The sequence below is a fragment of the Anopheles maculipalpis genome, chromosome 2RL, assembly GCF_943734695.1.
Source record: "Anopheles maculipalpis chromosome 2RL, idAnoMacuDA_375_x, whole genome shotgun sequence".
NCBI classification, from domain to species: Eukaryota; Metazoa; Arthropoda; class Insecta; order Diptera; family Culicidae; genus Anopheles; species Anopheles maculipalpis.
Window position 1 is genome coordinate 1,708,550 of NC_064871.1, and position 23,834 is coordinate 1,732,383.

At 45.4% G+C, this 23,834-nt stretch overlaps 3 protein-coding genes across 3 annotated transcripts in view; 1 reads left to right on the forward strand and 2 right to left on the reverse strand.

The window, feature by feature from the left end:
* The window catches only part of LOC126559372 (DNA-directed RNA polymerase II subunit Rpb4), a 254,757-nt gene that overhangs the window by 10,793 nt on the left and 220,130 nt on the right, over nucleotides 1-23,834 (reverse strand). The window lies entirely within an intron of this gene.
* Nucleotides 12-23,696, forward strand: LOC126559962 (mucin-5AC-like). The gene is made up of 5 exons (XM_050216122.1): nucleotides 12-45; nucleotides 19,544-20,062; nucleotides 20,142-20,390; nucleotides 20,481-20,564; nucleotides 22,576-23,696. Exons 1-5 carry the CDS (start codon nucleotides 12-14, stop codon nucleotides 23,694-23,696), a joined length of 2,007 nt encoding a protein of 668 aa, XP_050072079.1.
* The window catches only part of LOC126558456 (glycerophosphodiester phosphodiesterase 1), a 357,972-nt gene continuing 353,181 nt past the window's right edge, over nucleotides 19,044-23,834 (reverse strand). Inside the window, exon 5 of the mRNA XM_050214478.1 lies at nucleotides 19,044-19,053. The gene's annotated coding sequence lies outside the window, so the exon portion shown is untranslated. The remainder of the gene's footprint in view (nucleotides 19,054-23,834) is intronic.

Genomic DNA, 23,834 nt, shown 5'->3' on the forward strand with positions numbered 1-23,834 from the left:
CAGTTATCAACATGAACTACTCCAGCATCCTATCGATACTAACTGGTAAGTAAGCAAATATCTAAGCAAATATATTGGGACTAGGGGACGTTGCTCAGTTCGATTGATTAATTATGGATGACAGTACGCAAATTGAGACAGCTCGTAGCGTGTAGTTTGTTCCTCCCGGGCTCGTTGCTTTCATTACGAAGGCCTGGATAAAATAAAGGTTTCTTCTAACTGGCGGAGAGTTTGTTTGGCCGGGTCGGATAGCGAAGCGGAACTTGATCTCAATGACGTGGTTACTTTTATTTATCCAACGCTTGACAGTCGTTGTCTTCGATGTCTGGGGATGTTAAATTAGTCGTGACGATAATGACTGATTACCCCTCTTAAGTGGTTCGTGGAAATAGTCCTGCAGGGTGAATCGAAATCTCTACAGAAACCCGAATCACTTCTAGTAGCGAGTTTTATGTATTCGAGAATTCGGAAAACGACCTTGACCAGAAAAAGAAAGATGCACAGTAAGCACATGGAACGGATCGTTGTCTTGTGTTGTAGGAATATCAATGGTGTAATCAACTATGGCCACAAACACAGTTACCATACAAGGAGCTAAGAAATTGCTCCCAACTCGCGTCCCCCACATGTGTACTTAACTTCAGTGTGCATCAACATCCCTCACATCTACACTGATGTCACAGTGTTCGAAAATAGCGTCATTTGCATTGACTTATAGACTCAATCAATCTAACGTTTCAAGAGATTCTTTCGGACACAGGTTCCCGATCCCGCTTCCCCTGTCTGTATGTTGTATTACCATCGACCGTAAATGGCCACATGCTTACTTCCGGCGATAAGATCCCAAAACGGTCGTTTTAGGTGTGAAAAGAGCCTGCTCAAAGTCAACCATTTACATCAAATTATCGGATCGAAAGCGGTAGGATCTTCACTGCTTCGCTACCATTCCCCGGACCAGGGCGTCAGACGCACGCGGCTTGTTTACCTTTCGCAGGTTTTGGTTGGGTTTTTGGCTTGAATGCTATTTACTTTGTCAGACCGGGCAGGGCAGGGCAGGGCCGGGTTGGGAAACGAGCGCTTACGGTGCACTGTTTGGCAAGCATGGCAAGGCTCACCCCCCTAAATTGCCCATCTGTCGCCGGTGCGAGGTGCGAGGCGTCTTGTGTCAACACGGTCCGTGATTCAACAGCTAGCAAACAGGACTGGGCCAATTCTTTGCTCGCACTAGGCTACGGTACTGGTGAAGTACACCGGTGTTTAGAAGGTATTTTGGCGATAAGCATTTGTTGTTTTTTTTTTCTACGGACATTTCGTTTTTGCGTACGCTCGTCGCTCGTTCCCTGAGCATCCGATTGATTCAGGCAAACAGGAAATGGCAAAAACAAGTTCCTGCGCGGGCCCATCCATCCACTGTGCCACTCCAAACTCGAGCCGGAGTTGGAGTTCGTTCTTCGAACTTCTGACTGGTGACGGGTTCTTGCGTTGGTCAAGTGCGTTTTCACGTTCGTTCTTTTGATATCTTGAGCACTTATCGTGGCGCTTGTACGTTGCTTACGTACTTGCAACACCGTGACCAGATCAGCCCCTCTCGAGCGAGAAGCATAAGGTCTTTTTTTCTCGTTTGTTATTTTTTCCCACTTCTTTATGGCTCCGGTCTTTTTTGGTCGTCTTCGCATATACCTCCTTTCACCAGGCGCTTGGGCGAGAAGACATATTTCTTTCAGATGTTTTTCGTTGTGGGGTACACACAACTTTTTTTTTCGGTTGGTTGTTGTTGTCTGCCTATCAAACTAGGCGACAAAAAACGTACGCAAACTGAAAACGAAACAAGTTTCTCACCGATCAAGGAACGGGAGGTGTCTCCCGTCCGTGTAAACAAACCCTCATAATATTGATGACCACGCGTTTCGTTAGGAGGCGAGGCGAGATGGGATTGATTAACATGGCTCGATTATCATCTCAATCATCAAATTAGTACGATTGATGAGGTACCATTAATATCTCACTTCTCGCAGAGTTCTGTCCAGTGCCGGTGCCACGGCACAATATTCTCCCGGAGATGTCATAATCAAAAGGGCAGTCAAGTTCTTAACGGCAGCTACGGAAAAAGTTGATCGAAACCGCATTGAAATTGGAGGCCATATATCGGCCTAATAACTAGCTGCACGCGTCGCTTTGGGTCTTTCCCATGGTATTTCACTATTCGGCAAGGGATCGAATACGCTTGTGAGAAGAAACAAAAAGAATGTAGTGGATTGGTTTTGTTGCTGCTGAGTGCGTGCGTGAGTCAGCATATGAGTATGAAGCACGAAGGGTGCATCTTTCGGACCGGAAATCAAAATGACCTACGAAAGGGATTAGGGGACAAAGGATGCGAAGCTACCGGGAAGAGCGTCTTGATGTTCGTCACGCAAGTGGTTCGACTTTTACCCGTGTACAGTGAAGGTATCTCGCTGTGTGCAGCAAAAGGATAAAAAGGGTCGCCAGTGTATGAGGCACCTTCTCAGCAGGACTATAAGAGCCTGACTTTCGTGTAATCGTATGGCGCTAGGACGGTCGGAGAACAAGGATACCCGAACGGACGGGTTTATCCGGGATTCGTCTGGTAGTTGGTCAAAGAAAAACAAAGTGAACCCAAATTAATGGTTTCTAGAATGACTGCAGCGTTACCCCCCTGTGCCCACGTCCTGCTCAACTCTCCTAACGATATTTCTCGACAATGCTGGCGATGCTTCTCGTTCGTATGTGTTCCCCAGTTGCCCGGGATAGTGCTTAACTGTACCGTATTTTGGTGTATCAGTTTGGACGCACAGCACCGGAGTGCTTGGCAAGCTTTGTTTGGGGTGTTTGGCGTGATAATGAGATAATCAATGGAGATGATCTTTAATTAGGGTTTGTTCCTCTCGTGTACCACAACTTCGTTGCAGCGGTGGCCCAACTCCACACCCCAATACATGCACGTCCAAGAAGCAACAAACTATGCTAGGGTTTAATTTGGACAATGTGCTGTGCTCTCGATGTGTTTTGGCTTCTTATCGAAGGTAGCTATCGGAGGCAGCCCGAGCGTTCGATTGCAATTCTGCTACAAGCGTATCGAAGTACTGTGTAAGGAAAATTTAAACTTTTTCACAGCAAACGTCTCCGGATGTTTGAGGCACGTAAGGTTTCTTAAAGCAGGAACTTGGAGGAAAGTTTTCTCATCTTAAACCAGCTTGTTCGGGAAATGTACAGCTTCGAGGTACAAGGTACTGCGCCCAGCTCTTTGCATGTTCCAATTTGTAACGCCAACCAGTTCGCACTCATGTCAGTGTTGATGCTGACATGTGTAGCTTGTGTGACAAAATTTGATGCGGTTGTACAGCGAGCGAACTGCTGTTTACATTTGCTGCAGATTTCGCTATTGGAGTGGAGTTTCTTCCTGCTACATTCTACAAGCTCTTGCGCTATTTGGTCAACAAGAAATTGGCTGGAACCGTTGACTATTAATGCTGTCGTTGATCGATAATCAGTGTGTCCAATTTTGACGTTGAATGATGATCGATCGATCCTCGCAAGTGGTCACATGCGGTCACTTTGTGGTCAATCGAAAAAAAAAGCAACAACCGTCAATCAACCCTCCTCGCGGTAGGGGGGCTTTACGGGGTGGAACTTTCGTTTGTATTGATCTTGATATGATACCCGAGCGTGGTAGATAACAATCGCGATTACGTTGAAGGTTTCTTTTATGTTTGTTTCCCTCACGTGTGGGTCACCCTTCTTGGAGACCGTTTGAAGTTGCCAGAGTGCCTCTGGAGTAGGCACGGGCGATGTGCCACGGGTGTATGTGTATATCGATGTTACTTGTCAAACGGTCGACATGAGTTAGGGCTTTAAGGTTGGGTGGTGGTGGTTTTTGTGGTTTCCCCTGACCCATGTTTTGATCCAGGGTCGGCAAATGGCGAATGCTTCCGGTTCATGTTCGCGTAATCCACGTTTTGTCATTATATTTGGTACTGCACGAAGGGATACCGATTCCGAGGACATTGGACTGTTAAATCGCTCGCGCAATAAACTCGTCAAATAGATCAACAGATAAAACTTGTTGGTCAGTAAGAGTCAGGATTGCCGGGATCCTTTTTTTCTGGTTACTCTCTCTCTCTCTCTCGCTCTTTTGAATCGTTTGGTTTCCTTTGTTCCCATCCAGGGAACCGGTAATCTGTTTGTCAGCTTGCTAGAGCCGTTGGTTGGTCAGTCTTGGTGAGCTTAAAATCGTTTGCGAGTTCGAGTGTGCGGAACGGTTCCAACTTCCTGTTCCTGCTGCGTTTAGGACACACCGCGGTAAACCGCGTTCCACGGGAGAGGGTAATAAAATTAATTCCCTTTCACAATAAATCTGTTTAAAGCCCCAGTTTTCTCGTACCAGGCGGGAAGCTCCCGAGCTGATCCTGACTTCCCCAGGACTTAAGTTATGTATGCCCAGGAAGGGAAAGAGTAAATGTGTGTGTGTGTGTGTGTGTGTGGCGGTGATCGTTGTTTGTCTGGTTTTATGTTTACGACTTCGAACCGTGGCTGTCACCCCATGTCTAGGGGTGTGGTGATGGCGGCGTGTGACAACATCTGCTCAAACGGACGGAACGGATGGTCGACATTAAAACGAAATTGTTCCCGCGGTCAGAACGCGTTCGTTTGATAGCCCTTTTTTATTGTTTTTATTCCGTTTTTCGATTGTTTTTTTTTGCAGTACATTTACCGATCGCATGTGCGTGTGTGTGTGTGAGGGTACGGAAAAAAGCAGTGAAACATCAACATTGACCTCAATAGGCACTCATCTCATGATACGAGTAAAAAGAAACATAAATAGTACCGAAAAAATGGAAAATGATAAAGTACCACCGCCGGATAGAGCTGTATGTTGATTGGAGTGATTAAAATTTATCCGCTTTGATACTCTTTGTTAACCATGCCGTGAAAAAAAAAACAACAACCCAAACTCTCCACATCCATTCCATCCGTTTGGAAGAATTTTTAAAAACAATAATTTTATCGAATAAAATGTGAATTAAATTTCCTCGTTTTTCCAGCACACACACACACGCACTGGCTGTGATTGGCCGGATACAACCGGGTTTTCCCAGGTTCGCGCTCGTTCTACCCCCGTACAATTACGACCGCCATGAGCGATTTATTGATTTGAACAATGGAAAATATCGACAACCTTTTTGCGACTTCTGGCTCTCGTTGCCCGTTCACAAATTTATTGCACCAACCCGTACGGCCACCGATGGGTATGGATGGATGGTTCTGGTCCTGGGCGAATATTGGGTGGGTAGTTTTTGTTGTTCGGACTCGTTATTGTGTTTGTGCGCCTGTTATCTTGAGCATTGCATCTGTGTGCACGGTCTCTTCCTCCTCCACCGTGGTTCGACTGTTTGCTCAAAGTAAGCTCAATTGTTGTTTGTACAGGCTTGCAGAATTTTTAATAGCAGCATGGTGTTCCGCTCATGAAATGCAACGCAACAGGATTAAGTGAGCTTGCGGAGGTCGAAAATTATTGGCCAGATTTTCCCCCTGCGCGCTCCGGTTTGGCAAGGGTGTGCGGGAAAATAAATGGCCAATTCCCTCGCCCAGGAATGCCACTCTTGCTCTCCTACACCGACCGACAGACCGACAAAACAATAATAATAATTCAGTATTCAGTCGATTTATGGGCCTATTTAAAATTAAATATTGCACACGATACGCGGTGTGTCTCGCGATCGGATTGCGAATCGCAGGATCTATGCATTCAGTTGAATGCTTTTTGACAAGCCGCGTTGAGTGTCTGGTTTGCGAAAAAAGGGAAAAAATTCCCTCACTCCTGTGCCTTTTGTCGTGGTTCGTTTGGCGAGTGGTTTGATCGCTCAATTTAATCCTTCATTGAGCTCATGTTCAAGTGATCACTCTACCACGGCGCGCGTCCTGTAGTTAGGTTTCCACGGGTCGCCGATGGAAGCTGTTCTGCCGCTACATAAAATATGTCAAAACCACCGAAGGATTCATGTATCAAAGATGATGATGCTCTGCTGAATGGTGGTTCAATTATGCCACCTGTGGTGGTAACTCATGCTGACTGAGGCAAATTGAAAATTTCACCCTCAACTTCCCCGACGATTTTGAGGTGGATAAGCTCACATAAAAGCTCGCCAGGCTCCATCGGATGATGGTGAGCTATTTTGATGCACCGTACCCAGGCTCTCGACATTACATTAACATGATTTTAATGAAACAGTCATTCTCTCTGTCAAACGACTTTGCTGCTTTGGCGGAAATGTTTCACTCACAACCGAGCAATCGAGCTTCTGCTGGCACAGGATATCCGAGAAATAGAAGTTCCGTATGATTAAAAAATGCGGTTGATTAGGTAAGGCGAGGTGGGGCGAAAGTGTCTTGGGGCAAAAATCAATCTCGAATGCTACCTTGTTCGTGCAAGTGCCAGCTTCCGGTGTTTTTTTTTTTTTGGTTGAAGAACAGAAGCAGCTCTTCGTTGGGGTAAATCAAATTAAAATCAATCACGACAAATCGAAACCGCAAAAGTAAACCGAAATGTACGGCCGTGGCATGTTGCGCTCTGTATCCCTTTGGCGGGTGGATGATGAGAGCAGAGCAGCGGCAGCAGTAGTAGCAGCAGCAAAATAAATAATAAAATCCCCGCTAGCAAAGGACAATCGATCTTTCCATCCACAAACCCACGGCCGTTAGCACGGTATGTTTCGCCCGTGGGCTGGTGCGTTTCGTAAAACAATACCCCGATTCGCTTATGGGCAGCTAGTAGAGGGCCTGCACAAGGATGAGGAGCGTAGGGAAAGAAATCGACAAGATACGGAAACTACATCCACCAAAAATTGGAACGAAATCCGTTCATTAATTTTGTTTGGGTAAGCGAGAAGAGGGAAAACTGCTTTCCTTTCCTCCCCCTTACCACCTCACTTGTTCTCGTTCGAGTCCTTGCTGTGTCGGATAGGCTTCGGGGCAGGAAGTTTTTCGTACCATTTGAGAATCGGTTCGATTGTAAATTAAATTTAAAAGTTTTGCAACCGTACGGGAGAGAGAGGCGCCGCCAAATGGCGTGCCACATCTTTTTTCTTTTGTTTTTCGTACAAAAATCATAGAAGAAACGACGCATTGCCCTTCCCTTCCCACTCGTGCCCTCTGGGGCGCTTGATTGTTCTTCTTCATTTGCACGCGACTGTTGGTTTGATGGTTCTCATTTTGATTTTACCGATATTTGGAAGCTCATAAAGGAAGGCATTGGACAGCCTATTTTTTATCGGCTTTGCGATTGTTTCGTGTTTTTGAGGGTCTCAAAAAGCATTCCCCTCCCCCCCCCCCCCTCTTTGGCGAAGATTGATTTCCCTTCGCCCTTTTCGAATTTGATTGAGATGCTGTGGAATCTCTTTTGGTACTGTAGTAAACAAAGGCTGATTTTGATGGAGAATGAAGTGTTTTCTCTGTCGATCGTCGAAGGTCGGTGCATTGTGGAATTCAATCCAATTAACAGGAAATAGCTGCAGCTCTTTTGCATTTTTGCCAGTGTGCTTACAAGGAACCCTACCCCGTGTGGATGGATCTGCCGGGTTTGGTCTGAAGTCTTTCAAGTTCGCAACCGACGTCCCTAGGTCTACGCTATCGCCACAATGATGAAAATGATAAAACACTGTTAAAAATGACTTTACAGCAAACGTGACCAGCGTTTCGCAGGTCACGCGTTGATCGATCGACAGCCCTACTTATCACCTATGGGAGAGGATAATCTGCCTGTAGTGTGACTGTCATTGTCAATTGTGAAACAACCCACTGTCAATTAGACAGTTGGCGTTTGTTGTCGTGAGTTCATTAATTATAGCTAATTAGGAGACGTAATTGAATCATTAGTGTTCGACACGGGGCGACACTCAATTTGGTTAACCTGTCATGGAGCAGAACCGATCCGGTCGGCCTACTGGTGCTGTTGCAAGGTTTCGTTGCAATTGCAATAATGTAATTACTGTCAACATGCATGTATGTTGCTGGATCTGTGCCCGGATACTCGGGTCCCGAAAGCCCGAAGCTCGAAGCCTGTTCCGCCGCACAGGATAACGAGACACACGTGACGTTGGTGCTCCGGAATGGTTGATTTCTGTGCACGGAAACACGTGTTGAATTTTAATGCGAAGAATACATCAACAAAAATTGAACAAAAACGATTTTTTCGGACGAAGCCTTTGAATTCTTCTCTTTGAGATACATTTGACGCACGCACGCATTGGTGTGTGCTTAATGTGCCAATAAAGTAAAAGGATCCCTTTCACTTGAATCTGCTTTGGCGGACACGCTTTCAGCACGCATGATTCAACACGATTTGGCAGTACAAAATGAAGTCCTATCGAAAACGTCATGAAATCCATTGTGTTGTGCGCGGTTAGATATGATTATGTACGGTAAAAAGAAGCGAATGGAATGTGTCGGGAAGCAGCTCCGAATTTAATCGAGCACGAACTGGCATGCTCATGATTAACTCATGCTCGATAAATCAATTCATTTGTGTGTTGTTTATGTTTCTGGCGAGTTTTGTGTTGAACCCGATCCCGGCCTGACGCCGTCTTAATGTAGTGTCACGCGCTCGGTATGGAATGTGAAACGTGTCAATCCCCGGGCTGGATGTCCGGGATAACGATAATCATAAATTTAGCTGAACTGAAACCCAGACCTCCCGTTGGTGAATTGTTGAGGTTTTGCCGTCACAACTAGGCCCAGAATGGGTCGGTCAGTTCAGTACGAATGGGCAATCGAATGCAGGTGGATGTTTGGTGGATTTTAAAATAATCCTTTGATTCGTGTTTGAGTGTGTGTTTGGAAGGTCGCCGTATATCAGGAGCTTTCCATTTCCCGAATTCTTGGTCGATGATGCATAGATAACAAGGTTTCGGGTTTATGGGGCTGTTTAACCCCGTGCACCGGAGTACATCACCGAGTGCAGAACCACGAACCACAGTTTACCAATGCATTATAGATTAGAAAGTAATCAATTTGTTGTAGGTAGCAAGGTATGTCGTTCCGGAGTTCCGCCGCTATGACATTCTTGGCTACCTGTGCCACGGTCTAGACTTGGCTAGATGTTTTGAACGGCGTGGTACCACCAGCCGGTGCCTGGATGGTTAGAAATTTATGACTTGTTTTTGGCTCACATAAGAGCCGTCCCATCTCGTTTGGGCAGAATTGGTGGACCGTTTGCTGGTGAGCAAATTGGCATCTTGTGCAATGACTCTATTGACAAACTTTCGTCCCCCGTACCGTGTCGTTGAACTCGTGCACAGGTACACGTACGGTAAATGTCACATCAAACTCAGGGATCGAAAGTTGGTGTTGTTTTGAGTGCCTGCCACAGTCTTTCGGCCGCATAAGTTCTGCCGTACCAAAGGACTAACACACCGGAAGCATGAAAAAGTGTTGCTACGACAACTGGCGAGAATTTTGAAGTGGCCTGTAAATATTGATTCGCCACATTTAAGAGCACCCGGTTGTAGGGTGAACTTACAACGTTCCGACAAAACAAGCGCGGTACCACCTTGAACTGAACGGCCCCTTTTTTGAAGGTGCCCCGTAGGTGTCGAAGGACAAACTGTGCGTGTGCGGTACAGGACACTTTGAAAATGGTTACTGGCATGTGTCGTAGTCACCGTACCGTGTAACCCTGTAGCTGGAGAACAAAAAAAAAATGGGAAAAGAAAACCAGGAGAACCAAGTCAAACATTTCATTTCTGTGTGAAGGGTGTGACCAGAGTAACATAATCTGTTTTACGGGATCGTCCCCCCACCGGGGATATGCCATAATGAAAAGAATCGTGATCGTGTAGATGGAATAATGCTCTATGGCCATTAATAGCGCAAGCGAAATGATTTGGAGCCTGTGGGCGAAGCCCTAGCGTTAACGGCTTCGCTCACAATCGGTCGCGTCGGCCAGAGCGCAGCTAATCGTTTTGTGTCGATGTGGCTAATGATGGTGTCGGAGTGGGCGATTTTGCCGATTCGATCACATTGATGTTTACCCAACGGGGGGTCACTTTTATGTTCCATCAAAGCGCGTGGTTCGTAAACGGGGGAGATTGTTTAAAGCAATCATCAACTGTATTGTGAAGATGGGAATTCTACTCATCCTCGTAAATAATCGTCATAAGCGTCACGAAGAGACGGCGCAGCGTGCTGTGAAGGTCGTAAAAATAGTGCTTGATTTTGGCTAATCTATAGAACCGGCAAATTCTGCAGATTCATTCACACAACCTGTTAGAGAGACAGGTTTTTGGGTTGCGAATAAATGTGTCCAAATCGTGCAGAGGAACCTGTTTGAATGTTGGGTTTTTAATGTTGGCGTCTTGGAGGAAACACACGTAGGTCGATGGACAGTTAACTGCCTCGGCCGTCTTCAGTATGTGGTACTTCCGGTTGACAGTCATAATTTAGGATAAACATTTTTCAGACTTTAAAGCCAATCTTCATGGAGTTTGGAGATGAATATTCACGTCCACTGGCCAAAAGCAACCCCTAAGGGAAGAATCGCCAAGAAGGCTTTGCATACGGAATATTATCAAAAGCGCCGTAAGCTATGGAGGGAATCGGCTAAGAGTGTATGTGTGCAGAAAAGGTGGCCAGGAAACATGACGATTTTTGGCACCGAATTCCGTCGCCATCGGATCGGACGCTGTCGCCTCATGGTGGTTTATAGTGGCCTCCGTACAACACTACGACCCAAACGATATTCTAACACAGACAAACGTTCGAGATGCAAATGAAAAATCGATATCGCACTTTTCTTCCGCAAGTTTTGTCCCAGACCAGTTCAGGGGGGAAAACGCGAAAGTTCACGGTAACGAGCGGGATTGAAAATGGCACGTTGCATTTTTGCCAGTCAGTGTTCAGGTTCGGGCTCTGGTGTGCGGTTTTTTCGTGTGTCACTTTTCGGGCTCGGACGTTCGATTTTATTGGCAGGTTGCGGTGTTGCGGATGTCTGCCGATGCCTGACGGATGAGTCCACGACCGGTGCTTCCTGCCTGTTTGCCGTCGATCGGTAAACCGAACAATTGTGTGATGGCAAATTTGAGCCTCCCTCCTGTAACAAACCCATTCGCGCGACTCATTCGTCTCATACCGACTGCCTTCGATGGTCAGCAAATTGATTACATTCTGGTCGGTGCAATGTGTACGGCTGAAAAATCAATACAGAAATCCGTGCCCGGGACAGGCTGGTCAGGTGTCAGAATGTTGGGGAGGCAAAAATGATTGACCCAGGGGAGGTGGAAAACCGAGAACCTTGGAGGAGGCGAGTCATTCAGTGCGAAAACCTTTCGTAAAATGCTTTTTATGAATATTAATTGAGCGCTGACAGTGCATTCGGATAGGCATTGGACAGGGTCGTCCGCCCAAGTGGGGCACTGTTAGGAGGTAGAAAAACGTCACTGTAACTGCAATTTCATGACGGTATTAAATGCTAATGACAGGTCAGTGAGAAATCTGCTCCTAGGACTGCTGATCAGTATGAGCCAGCCATCGATGATGAAGAGGTGACTTTTAAATTATAGACGAGATTCGTTGCAGCTGGAAAATTCATCTCCAAAATGACATTTCACTGCAACTGAACAAATTCTTCGTCGGTAAAAGTGAAAAATTCAGCATAGTTCACGCTGGAGAAGAAAAGTTCCAGTAAAAGTTGTGAAGATCCGAGAATGACTGGACAGTTTTTAACTGGCCATTCGCTTATCGAGACTAGCGCAAAGCGTATCGTTCTGCCTCTAATTTAACACCCTATTCATAGTAGCGCGAGCTAAACGGAGCTAAAATTGAAGCCTTAATTGTACGTATTCACCCTATCGAGAGGAGCTGTACGCGACTGTCCTCTTTCTGGTGCACGAATGTCCATTCGTTCATGCATTTTTGCCGTCCACTAGTTTGCAGTGGCAGAGCACTTTTACTTCCATTTCTGACACTGCGATAAGCAATGAGATAGCGTTTCCCAATCGGTTTGTTCGTTAAAACCTTTTTAAACGATGCCTATGGATGGATAGGATTGACGGAACCCGATGGGTGATGAGATAAAAACCGAGAGGCAGAGGAATAAATCTACTGACAAGTGATGCCGGCTGTATGGTGAACAACCCTACCCCATCTGCTAGCCGACCTTTGTCAATCTTTGTTTGCGTTAGGTATGTCTCAACTGGTGACAATCGGGTGTTTTGGGAGAGTTTGGTTAGAAATTGGGTAGACAAAATGACAGATGGGACCGTTTAAAGTTAATATATCCTGTCGAATGGGTTCGAAACCAGATAGATGAAGCTCGGAAACTTGTTCACGTGTGACGTGTGTGCTGTCATTGAAATGCCTATTGCGTGCAGAAACAGCTATCGTAGTTAGAGGACATTAGAGCAAAGAGCAATTTTAAAATCATCGATGTGAAGAATCTGTCGAATCCTGCAACGTTGTAAATCTATTTTAAACGATGCGTTCACGAACGCTTTCATATTCGTACCGTTGTAGCGAAGGTCTTGCAGAACGAATGCCCGATTCTCGTTATGCAAATATTTCACCCGTGATAAGGGTGTAAAATGAAACTGCCAAGTCTAGGGCTAGGTCCCGTGATCAGAAGGATGCCGGGCCGAAAAAAACATATTCGGAACGTGTAGAACATAGAAAGGATAAAAATGCATTGATAATATCGAAAGCTATCGAATGCATTTGCCTCATTAGTTCCCAGTGCAATGCGGTCTTTGTAGTAGCACTACTCCCGGGGGCTCAACACGAACAGTACCAGTGAGATATTTCTTCATCATTACGCCAGGAGTTTATTTACAGGCTAGAATTCCCAGCGACCGGGAAACAGGGATCAATTATAATGAATAAAACATAACATTTATTGGAACCGGTGCAGCTTGCAGTGCTGGATTCCAAGAAGCATCCTGCATTCGTGGAGGATAATTGAGATGAATTTGCGAGGGTTTTGGTATCGTTATTTGCCACCGTTAGGGGTGGCAATCGGACGATCGGGTGCAACACCGGAAGAAGCAGTGATTTTACCGAATGTAGTGTATGTTTGTGTGTTATTTTGAATGCTTTAACCGCAAAGGTCGAGGCCGCTTCCGGGCTCCGAGCTCGTCGTCGGCCATTTTGGCTTAGCAATTAGAATGTGTCGTGGTTTTTGGAAGCTGTTAGAGGTTAGGAATCGTTTCGAATGGCCGAAAAAGTAGGATGCACCGCGCGAATGAGAGATTCTCATCATGTGCTGGTCATGGTTGTGTATGGCTGGTCAGCTGTGCATTCACCGTACTGGTAGCTTTCGTAGCCATCCACGGACTTGCGGAAGGTCTGTAGAGGCGGTGTACGTCAAGAACATACACATGTTTTCCCATCCAAATTCTGATTGGGGATCGGTGTATCGTTCTGCTCCAGATCCCGGTGCGGTCAGGCATGAGACATTCGAGAGATGGACCCACGGTCGGTGCAGCATGGCGATGGCATTGCAATGCACTTTGCGCTTTACGTTTTACGTGAAAAATCGCTGAAGAGGACCAGTTGCTGGATGCATTGGGTGGTGGTAGTAGTAGTAACAGAAGGTGGAAAAAATGGAGATAAAAGTACACCGGGTATCGTTATCTCTCCAGTCCTCTCGGTTCGATGTTCGCACGGTTGCTCGTATTCCGGCACTTGATATGCGATGTGCAATATGCAGCATGCGGTGGCAGATGATTGGCTGACGGTGGTTCCGGTGTTGATTGTATGTGTACCGGAAATCGAGCTACCGTTTCCGAGTAATGTGTCGACGGCTGATGACGATGCCTTTGTAGGGTGCGGGTATTGGTGGCAGGAAGAATCGAGGTGGCTTCCCTGATCGAACCTCTGTAGTGTAAGAGGCCTTGGAAATGGAATCAACCAACGGAAGGGAAGCCATTGACGGCGACGTCGCCATCGCACTGATAAATGAGGAGACAATAGCGGAAACTTGGAAAAAGTATGATGAAAATTAAGCATCGCACAGTAGCGTAGTACTTTCCTGTCCTGTGCCGAGTCGCCTATCGCGTTCACTTGGCAAAACTTCATCCATTTTCCGACCGATTTCATACGCCTTCCCGACTTAGGGTGTCGAGGCATTCTACCTGCACTCGTAGTGCAGGGAGCCAATTGGTTTTCGCGAGCAGCATTCAATGAATTCAGCGTTAAAACAATTCACATCGGGATCGAATGGAATCGAATTTGGCAGGAGAGAACTTTCGGCGAAAGTTTTTCCTAGTGCTCTTTTTCAAATCCACTTTTACGATCTAGAAGTGATATTGTCTGAATGTGTGTGTGCCAACGTTGGCCACATTTCAAATGCTGATTTTATACCGGACAGTCCGAAAACCCGAAACAACGCTGTATCGTATATTGAGGCTGTGCGGTGAATGTTACCACCATTCACTGCACCGGAAACGTTAGAAACGAGGATAAAGAGGAAAATATTTTCTAACCATTTGCGAAAAAAGGGAGCTTGTGGGCGAGTGGAGTGGATGCATGAGGCAAAAGGATGGGTTCGGAATGCGCTTATAAAGCGACCGCAACCGTATGCTGGGAAAAGCGTTCGTTGTTTGGCAATGGGGCAGGTTAATCTGACATTTTGTGCAGCGGAGAGTGTTGCGGTGGAATCTGACCCCCCCCCCCCCCCCTTACTCCTCATCTCGTGTAGGAAGAGTTTGCTGGCCTTCCATATGCAGCAGAGAGGATGCATTGCCGTTGCAGTTCGCGGCGCGTATGGAGCTTTCTGATCGGATGCCAAAAATATTGCGCGCCCACATCACATCGCCTTCACCGCCGGAAGTTGTGCAATGAGCGGAAGAAGAAAATGCATTGGCCTTTGGCGTGAAACCAGGGGAAAAGGGATGGGCAGACAGGGCCAGGCAGACACTAAAGGGAAGGAATTTAGAACAAACAGTAGCTTCACTTAGGCAGCCAGCATGCCTTTGGCGAAAGTGCCCAAATGTCAGCCGGTATATGGACTTTAGTGATGCGGTATGTGGGTTAGTGAAAAGTTTCGAAGGTTTAAAGTGATGCTGTCGACTTGTAGGAGGGAGGGATGGTAGCAAACATAATATAAAGTTGGACGAGAGGAAGGCAGAACGTCTTGAGCATGATCGTTTTGCGAACGAATCTCGTTTGCCCGACATCTTCTCGTACATCTCGTCTGGCGGTCGTCTGGCGTGTGGTTTGGGGCTGCTGCACTTTGAAGAGCTTGAAGAGCTCGATATTTTTGGCCCCTGTTAGTTGTGTGTATCCTACTGAGCTGTAGAATGGCAACGTTTCCTCCCCCCCCCCCTCTGAATCCTTCTGCATTGGTGGAGCTTTGGAAGCATCACGGGAGCGCAATGGCAAAGCCAATCTTAACCTACCCAAAATGGCCACCGGGATAAGGGAAGGAATTCTGCGGGACAACACCGATAGCAGAGTGTTTTTCCAGAGTGTTTGTGTTTTTTGTTTTGTTTTTGTAAAACGGCATCGAAATTGGTGATGCAATTTTGACGAGCGACCGCCCGATGGTTGACCGACTTTTGGTTTGAATATTTAAATCGTCTTGCTGTCGGATCTCCTCATTCGGTTGGCCGGTTGCTAGCAGTTTCCATTTCGCTCCCGTTCGCTCTTTGTTGTAAGCGAATCCGAATGGGACGAGGAACTTGTCTGCTGCATAATTCATGCAGTTAGTGAAATTTTAAAATTCCATTTAGAAATTTTAGGACACCTGTTGGGGAATCGGACCAGTCCCTGGGCTAGTCACCGGCGGTAGGTTGCTGAAAGTGTGTATTGTTTTTCTTTTGGTTTTAGTTTTCCCATGCTCGCAATGCATTTGATTTATGCACATACTTAGAATTTAAACTAACTTTTATTTTATTTTCTATTTTACAGGTAAGCCAAATGGAGTTGTTTTGATTGTTTTATATTCATCGTAGAAGTGAGTATTACTTATAAGTGTGTTCAGCACGAATGTGCCAATTGTTTTGCAGATTTTTTTTCTTATTCTTTAGCATCTTCTGCCCTTTAAACAACATCAGAAAAAGACCCTAACGAAACACTATTAATGATCTTTCAAGTAGCTTTCCTTCGAGAGACTTGCCGCTAAAGGAGCATAAATCAGCAGAAAACGATAAGCTCTTACCGTTCGAACGTATCAGTCGCTGGGAAATGGGATTAGAATAAAAAGGGAAACAGGCAACAGAACATCGAACATATGGTTTCTTTTCATCGTTTTCATCGGAAAGTGGTAGCATGAAACTGACACAAATCGACGAAAAATGTGTTGCATATTCTGCTGACGTGCTGCTGTGCTGCAGACGGTTGCTGCGCGTGCTGAAGCACATATTTTATCCCGGTATTTATGTATTTTCTATGCACGGGACACGGAATGTGATGAGAAAAATGCAATTTGAAATGCATTATAGTGTGTGCATTCGCATAGAAGGCAACCCAAGCACGGCGGTGGCAGCTAAGACGAGCGCCTTAATCCACTTCAGGACACCGGCCGGGGATCCTTCCTTTGGGATGGCGAAAGTCACGCACGCCACATTTACCGCTACTGAGCGAAAAACGAAGACGGAACTCCCGTGTTTCTAGAGTCCGACCACCAGTTGAATGTTGACGATTTATCTTTCGCGAGGAAACGCAGGAAATTACGTTTTTATGAGGATTGATAGTGGCGAAAAGGGCGAAAGGGGAACACATTGGAAGCCAGAAGTCACCGTCCGGATGGTTAGGCGGAGTAAAATTGTCCGCCCCATGTTTGAATAAATCACCAATCAGCAAACAGTCTGTCTCGGAAACATAAGAGCTACACGGCGGTAATGTTGTTATCGGATGAAGTTGCGTCGTCGGTTTCTTTTCGCGCAAATCCTTGAAGCTGGAAGATATTATGATCGGGCCAATTTTTGTTCTCAAAATAATGAAAGGGGAACCAGACTAAAAGCGGCAGCAGAACACCTTCAACCGGATTTCTATTTCCGTTCCGCATGCTAATCAGTGGGATTCGATTATCCGACACGAAGCCAATCAGGGGATCGGGTTGGCCAAAGTTGGAAACAACACGTGGCGGGAGAGCGTTGATTGCTTGCTTCCGGACGGAGGTTGAGTTTGCGTAATATGAAAAGTCCTTTGAGTGATGAATTTTTAATGCCTCATTGACAAGATGATGAAAAATTCGTTCGTCCCGAAAGCAGGAGCCGGCGATCGTTCACTTATCGCTTAATGTTTCGCTTTTAATCGACCTGTAGAATAATAATAATTTGCATTATTTAAGCCATACTGTGCACATTGTACAGCCAAATGCGGACTAAGAAACTGTGTGTGCGTTTTGCTGCTGCTTCGGAACTGAAATTAAGAAGACGGGCGACAACGAACGCGTAGCCAAGCAAGTGGAACAGAAGTGGAGAATCTAATGGAAATCGTCATGAATATATAACGAGGAAAATTGACTAAAATTTTAAGATCGTACCGCGTGCGGGAGCTCCCTGCAGGAGCGCATAACGAATTAGGACGAAAAAAGAGAGACCAGGCCATGTATCCTTTGCCGTGCAGTCGTTCACCTCTACGGTGCTCATTCGTTTAATGTATTTATGTGTGTGATTTTTGAGTAAGTTTAAGCGAACAGCCTCAAGGGAGATTTAATAATACTTCCCGCTACTACGTGTGGTAGGGTAGGTTGGCTAGTTTAGTGGGCTATGACATACGGCAAACCCAAAGGTAGGACATTTTGCGTTTTAGGGTAGATGTTTCGGACGACGACCGTGTTCTACGGTGAATATTGCTTCGACCAAACCGGCGATACCGATAGCAGCGACACGATCTTTCAAATGAGTTAGTCTCATATGTATATCCATTAAAATGTGGTACACTTTCAAAGTTTAATGAAGCACAGGGTGTGTCGTACGGAAGCTAGCAAGCCTTGTAGCAGCAGTGCATTATGTTAGTTGTAGGTCACTGGGGGACTTGGAGCAAGAGCCTGCTGAAGGCTGCTAAAAGTATCCAACAGGGAAAAAGGACTTTAGCATTTTCATCGTATCACATCTTGTGATGTGTACGGATTTCGGAGCGAATGTGCATAGCCACTTGGCCCGGTTGTACCTGTGTCTGATGTAGAAAAGAACCCATCATTGGTCGTATATGTCACAGGCATTTGATAGCAGGCTCACTGCTGCTGCTGCTGCTGCTGCTGCTGCTGCTGCTGGAGTGTTTTGTGGAAAATTAGATGCAGATGCAATTACTCGCCAATGTCTTTCATGCTCGTTCCAAAGTCTGGCCTGCTCGTTTTTCATCAATGTCTCTATAACTCTCTTTTTGTAGCAAATTTCTATGTCGAAATCCAACGACACCAAAGCTTTGATTCGTCAGATTGATTAATTCAATTAGAAATATCGTGCCTGTGTCTGGGTGAGTGGGGAATAGAGTGAAAAAATGGGGATTTATTCCGTTCGTTATTGCTCCTTTGCTCCCCAGGCGTTTGTGTGGTTAAACACATTGCGTGAGGCACCCCACAATGTCAGCAATCGAGCAGTACAATCAGCAGAAAAAAGAGGCAATCACAAATTGCAAACCACCACTGGTAGTTGACTTAGGACAGTGTAGAGGGTGAAAGCATTTAATAAAATGTTTCTATGGGAGCATTATGATAGAATGCGGAATGAATCATTGCAAGGGTGTTAATACAGGCCTACAAAAATGGAAATTGTTGAGCAATTTTGATGAAATAATCTCGTAGCCTCAATATGGTATAATTTCCAACATTTTTTTAAATTAAAAAATTTAACAAGTCCTGCAGCTCCTGTTACTCTCCTTACTTTCTTTAGGCAGATGCACCGTTGCTGTTGTGCACTTAATCGATAAAAAAATTCGATCATGCGAACAGAGAGCATTTTATAGCATACTTTTAGGCTGTGTGATAATGAGCAAAACGATATCCGGCCGCGTGTATGTGTTGCCAATTGAAACTTTTCCTCCATTGATCGATAAGCATCAATGAAGTTATGCTGATCAAAATTAGGCACTGGTGCTGACTTTCTTGATCTACGTGGGAATTTTGTAAAATGATAGCAAAAGGAATAAAAGTCCAATGAACCCAAACAACAAGAAATTTCACATAGTGTAATATTTAGAGACAGACTCGCCCCACTGACTCGAGGGGCTCGTACTATTTGTTTATTTAGATTTAGAAACAAAAAGAAATGCTGTATATTACCGTTCTATATTTCCAAGAAGCACTAACAGTGCCTGTAACTTAACTTTGCTGAATGACTTTACTAAAGTCAACGATGATAAATACATATCCGGTAGACATGTTTGCGAAAATGGTAACACCGTACAAGCGTCGGTTTGTTTTTGCGGCTGAACACAATATAAGCTATTATACAAAGAGGGATCGAGTGGTCTTGTTGCCGATCCTGGTCTTTGACATATATAAAGAGTGGTGTGTCGCAAATTTGCCAATTCCTTGGAAGCAGTAGAGGTATCGAAATGAAACAAACTTTCGCCGCGTTTGTGGCACTTTTAGCCCTAACCGGGCACGTGTGTACTGGAATTGGAATTGGAGGTGTTTCGGTTGGCCCGGTCACTGTACCACCGGTAACGGTATCGGTAGCGCCCGTCACTGTACCACCGGTTACTGTTGGCCCTATCGCCGTAACTGTTGCACCTGTTACAGTTCCTGCCGTTACTGTTCCTGCGGTCACTGTTCCAGCCGTTACTGTTCCCCCGGTTACTGTTCCTGCGGTTACTGTTCCTGCCGTTACTATTCCTGCGGTGACTGTTCCAGCTGTTACATTGCCTGCAGTAACACTGCCGGTGACTATTCCATCATTGGCTGTTACGGTACCAACGTTAGCTGTTACAGTTCCTACATTAGCAGTAACAGTGCCTACACTCAGTGTCACAGTGCCTTCTGTGATTCCCATACTTGCCACAGTAGCAGGGCTCTTGACCACAACAACGACTGCCGCACCTACTACTACGACTGCTGCCCCTACTACTACGACTACGAAACCGGCTACCGTGATCTTCAATATCGGTGGCAGTGAGTATCGTGTAAAACGACACAAGTTGGTCCTGAGATAATGGTTGGCAAATTGACATACTGTGCTTTTGTGTTGTAGGTATTCTTACAGTCGCTGCTTCTGATATAGCTACAATAACGGCTATCATCCAAGCTCTACAAGTGACTACGACTACAGCTGCTGTTACAACGACCACAACTGCAGCCGCTACAACAACGACTGCAGCTGCAACAACAACAACTGCAGCAGCAGCAACTACCACCACGGCAGCAGCAGCAGCAGCAGCAACGACAACAACAACCACTGTTGCTCCTACAACAACTGCTGCACCTTCCATTTCGATATCCATCACGATCAATTACAATGGTTCGTCCGTAATTATCGTAGCCAACAATGGCACACTACTAACGCTGCTTACACAGCTGTTGAATCAACTATCCTCGTCCACAACAAGTGCAGCAACAACGACAACCGCCGCCGCCGTTGCTGCTGTTGGCTCGACGACAACCACGACAACCGCACGTCCCGGCGGTTGTCACAGACATGATCACAGCCACGAGCGATTCGGTTTCGGATTTGGTGCAAGAATCGGCATCGGTGGATCAGGCGGTGTTCTGGGTATTGGTGGATCAGGCGGTGTTCTGGGCATTGGTGGAGGAATTCGCATCGGTAGACCACCGATCGGACCACTTGCTCCGCTTGTCGCGCCAGCCCCAGTAATTCCAATTGCTCAGGTTGTTAATCCTGTCGGACTCGTCGCCAGACCGGTGTTGACTGCTGCTGGGCGTATTGTGAATGGGATAGGACAAGGTATTAACAGTATAGCAGGAGGAATTGCAAATGCTGCCAACGGGTTGGTAGGGGCCGGAGCAGGCCTTTCGGCAAGAGCAGGGTTGAGTGGAGGAATCGGCATAGGTGGAGGCTTTGGTATTGGCGCTAGAGCGGTGCTGGGTTGAACACCACCAGAACGAAAAATAAAGCTGCAATAAACCGTTAAACATGAATAGGAACCATTATGTATTGACTATTAGAGTGGCTAAACAGTCGTTTAGTCAAAAAGAAAAATGAACACTCGACATTCAGCATCCTTCGGTGACTGTTGAAAAAATAATAAAAAACTGACTGACTATTCATTGTCGGTAATCACAAGAACAAGAGACGTATTGATTGATTGTTTGGTTTTTATTTGCTTTGCTAATGCACGCTACTCAAACAACTGTCGTATGACGTAAATTGCGAATATTTACATGCTTGGGATGTGTCCCTTTTGTGTAAATTATTCTCATAAGTTGCTAATGAATTGGAATTCTTGCATAAAGTGTTATTAAAGAAGAACGATTGATCTAGCTTCAATGCTTAAAACTATAAATTACGCTTAGTTTAGACTCAATAAAATTACACAGTTTTTGGGAGAATTTTCCCGACTTTTCTAAAAGTCTGAAGCTTCTTCACTATTCTTTTACTTTACTTGTACTTTTTACTATGTTTTATTTCACACAAAATATCCGTAAATTCGTCTCGTAAATATCTCATCACGAATTGCCTTCAAATTTTGTCCTAAAATCAAAATTAGTGAACTATTTTCCTTTAAGCGTTTTTTTCTTCTACAATGGAAGAAAACCGCCTGCAATACATATCTTATACGTAACATCTGATGTTAGAGATATCTGATGTAAAGAGGCGATAGTGGCACTGGTCTTCACACGGCAGGACTGGGGTTCAAATTCCAATCTGACTGTTTATCCTTAGTGAGAACTGATGATTATCCAACTACATGACATCATCAAGTCTAGTAAACCAATCGATGGCCGACGTGACCTATGAGGTCGTTAAATCAAAAAGCGGAAAAATCATTGATGTTCAGGTTCGTGTACAGTTTGATACACATAATAATTAGAATAATAAATTTTTCAATTTCTTTGCCAATGCCTGAAAGCAAGGGAATTTACGGCAAAAAAATTTGTTTGTTGGCCAAGATCCGTTGATGTTTTACAAAAACACAACATGTTAGCTGGAAAACTGTGCCAGCTTCGTCTAATGACGATTTGCATAATCCTAATATCTAGTTGAGTGTGGGTACAGTCAACGTTTCGTGATAATCAATAAGAGTAATTATTAAATGTTGGCATATTGTTTGTAAGCTTACTCGCAAACATGTTGTAAAAGGTGTTTTTGAACGTGTCAATATTGTACAATGGTGTGGTTTGTGCGTCTTTAAAATATGTTTGAAAGCGTGATCGTTATAAAAAATTGCAACAAATATGTTAGAGCTGAAGATCAGTTTTGTTTCGATCAATACACAGGGTTTGATAAATAATTAGGCCTTTTGATGATTTTGCTTCAAGCATTTGTCCATAAGTGATGTGTTTTTAGTTTATTTTGGCAATAATATAGCCTTGTAGATTTCGTATATAAAGCAAGAGGAGCTTAGATCGGTTGTAGCATTCAATAGCTTGTGCTAAACTTGAAGTGAGCATGAAGAACAGCCATTTAATAACGTTTACATTGGCAGTATGTCTGCTGATTAGTCAAGTCACAGCTACGACGACTACAGGGATCCCAACGACAACTACTGTTGCTCCAACTACTGCTCCAACCACTGCTCCAACTACAACTACGACCACAGCAGCACCAACAACCACCACAACTACTGCTGCTCCAACCACCACCACAACAACCGCTGCTCCAACGACGACAACTACTACAGCAGCGCCAACTACAACGACGACTACTGCTGCACCGACGACTACTACGACAACTGCTGCACCGACCACTACTACAACGACTGTTGCTCCTACAACGACGACCACCACAGCAGCACCAACTACCACCACAGTAGCTCCTATTACTGTGACTTTAACCGTTAATGGAGCAACTGTTACCGTATCCTCCACCAGTAATTCTTTAGTAAACGTAGTTCTTCAGCTTATCTCAAGTTTGACAGCGACCACTACTACCGTTGCACCTTCAACGACCACTACCACCGCGCCAGTGACTACTACGACAGTTGCTCCCACAACAACTACTACGACCTCTGCGGTAACGACAACTACAACTACTACTACTGCTGCTCCCACAACAACAACGACTACTACTGCAGCCCCAACAACAACGACCACTACTACCGTGGCACCAACTACAACGACTACTACCGCTGCACCGACTACTACCACCACTACTACCGCTGCTACTACGACCACTACAAGAAGAACGTGTGGAACTCGTCCAGCAATCGGAGGATTGGGAGGAGGTATCGGTATTTTAGGCGGTATAGGTCCGCTTGGCTTTGGACTGGGTGTTCGAGGTGGAATCGGAGGCTTTGGAGGTCCAGTGGTTGGTGGCTTTGGAGCACCACAAGTCGGAGGCTTCGGAATCCTGCCAGTCGTTGGTAACGTAGCTCGTACTGTTGTGGGTACCGGATTGAACTTGGTTGGTTCTGCTGCAAATTTGGCCGGAAATGTGGTAGGTGCAGCCGGTAATTTAGCTGGAGGCTTGTTGGGAGCCAATGCAGGATTGAACGCTGGTATTGGCGGTAGAGTGGGAGGAGGATTTGGCGGACACATTCACGGACATGGAGGAAATCGTGTACATGGAGGAAGTGGTCGTTTTGGAGCAGGTTTCGCAGGTGGTTTCCGTTTGGGTGTAATGGGCTAATCAGCTATGCAGATTGAGAGAGGCAAATTTAGTCTAAAAGACCCAAAGCCTCTATAAAGAAATGGAAAAAAGTGGCGCAATTGGAATGTTTACCTTTGCGAGTAGTTTATATGCTCAACAAATAAATAAAGAATTCAT

Bases quoted from the DNA above. Each gene is read 5' to 3' on its own strand.
- LOC126559962 (XM_050216122.1), top strand. From the start codon at position 12: ATGAACTACTCCAGCATCCTATCGATACTAACTG. The intron at 20,063-20,141 runs GTGAGTATCGTG...TTTGTGTTGTAG, and splicing joins GATCTTCAATATCGGTGGCA to GTATTCTTACAGTCGCTGCT. The intron at 20,391-20,480 runs TCACGATCAATT...TGAATCAACTAT, and splicing joins ACCTTCCATTTCGATATCCA to CCTCGTCCACAACAAGTGCA.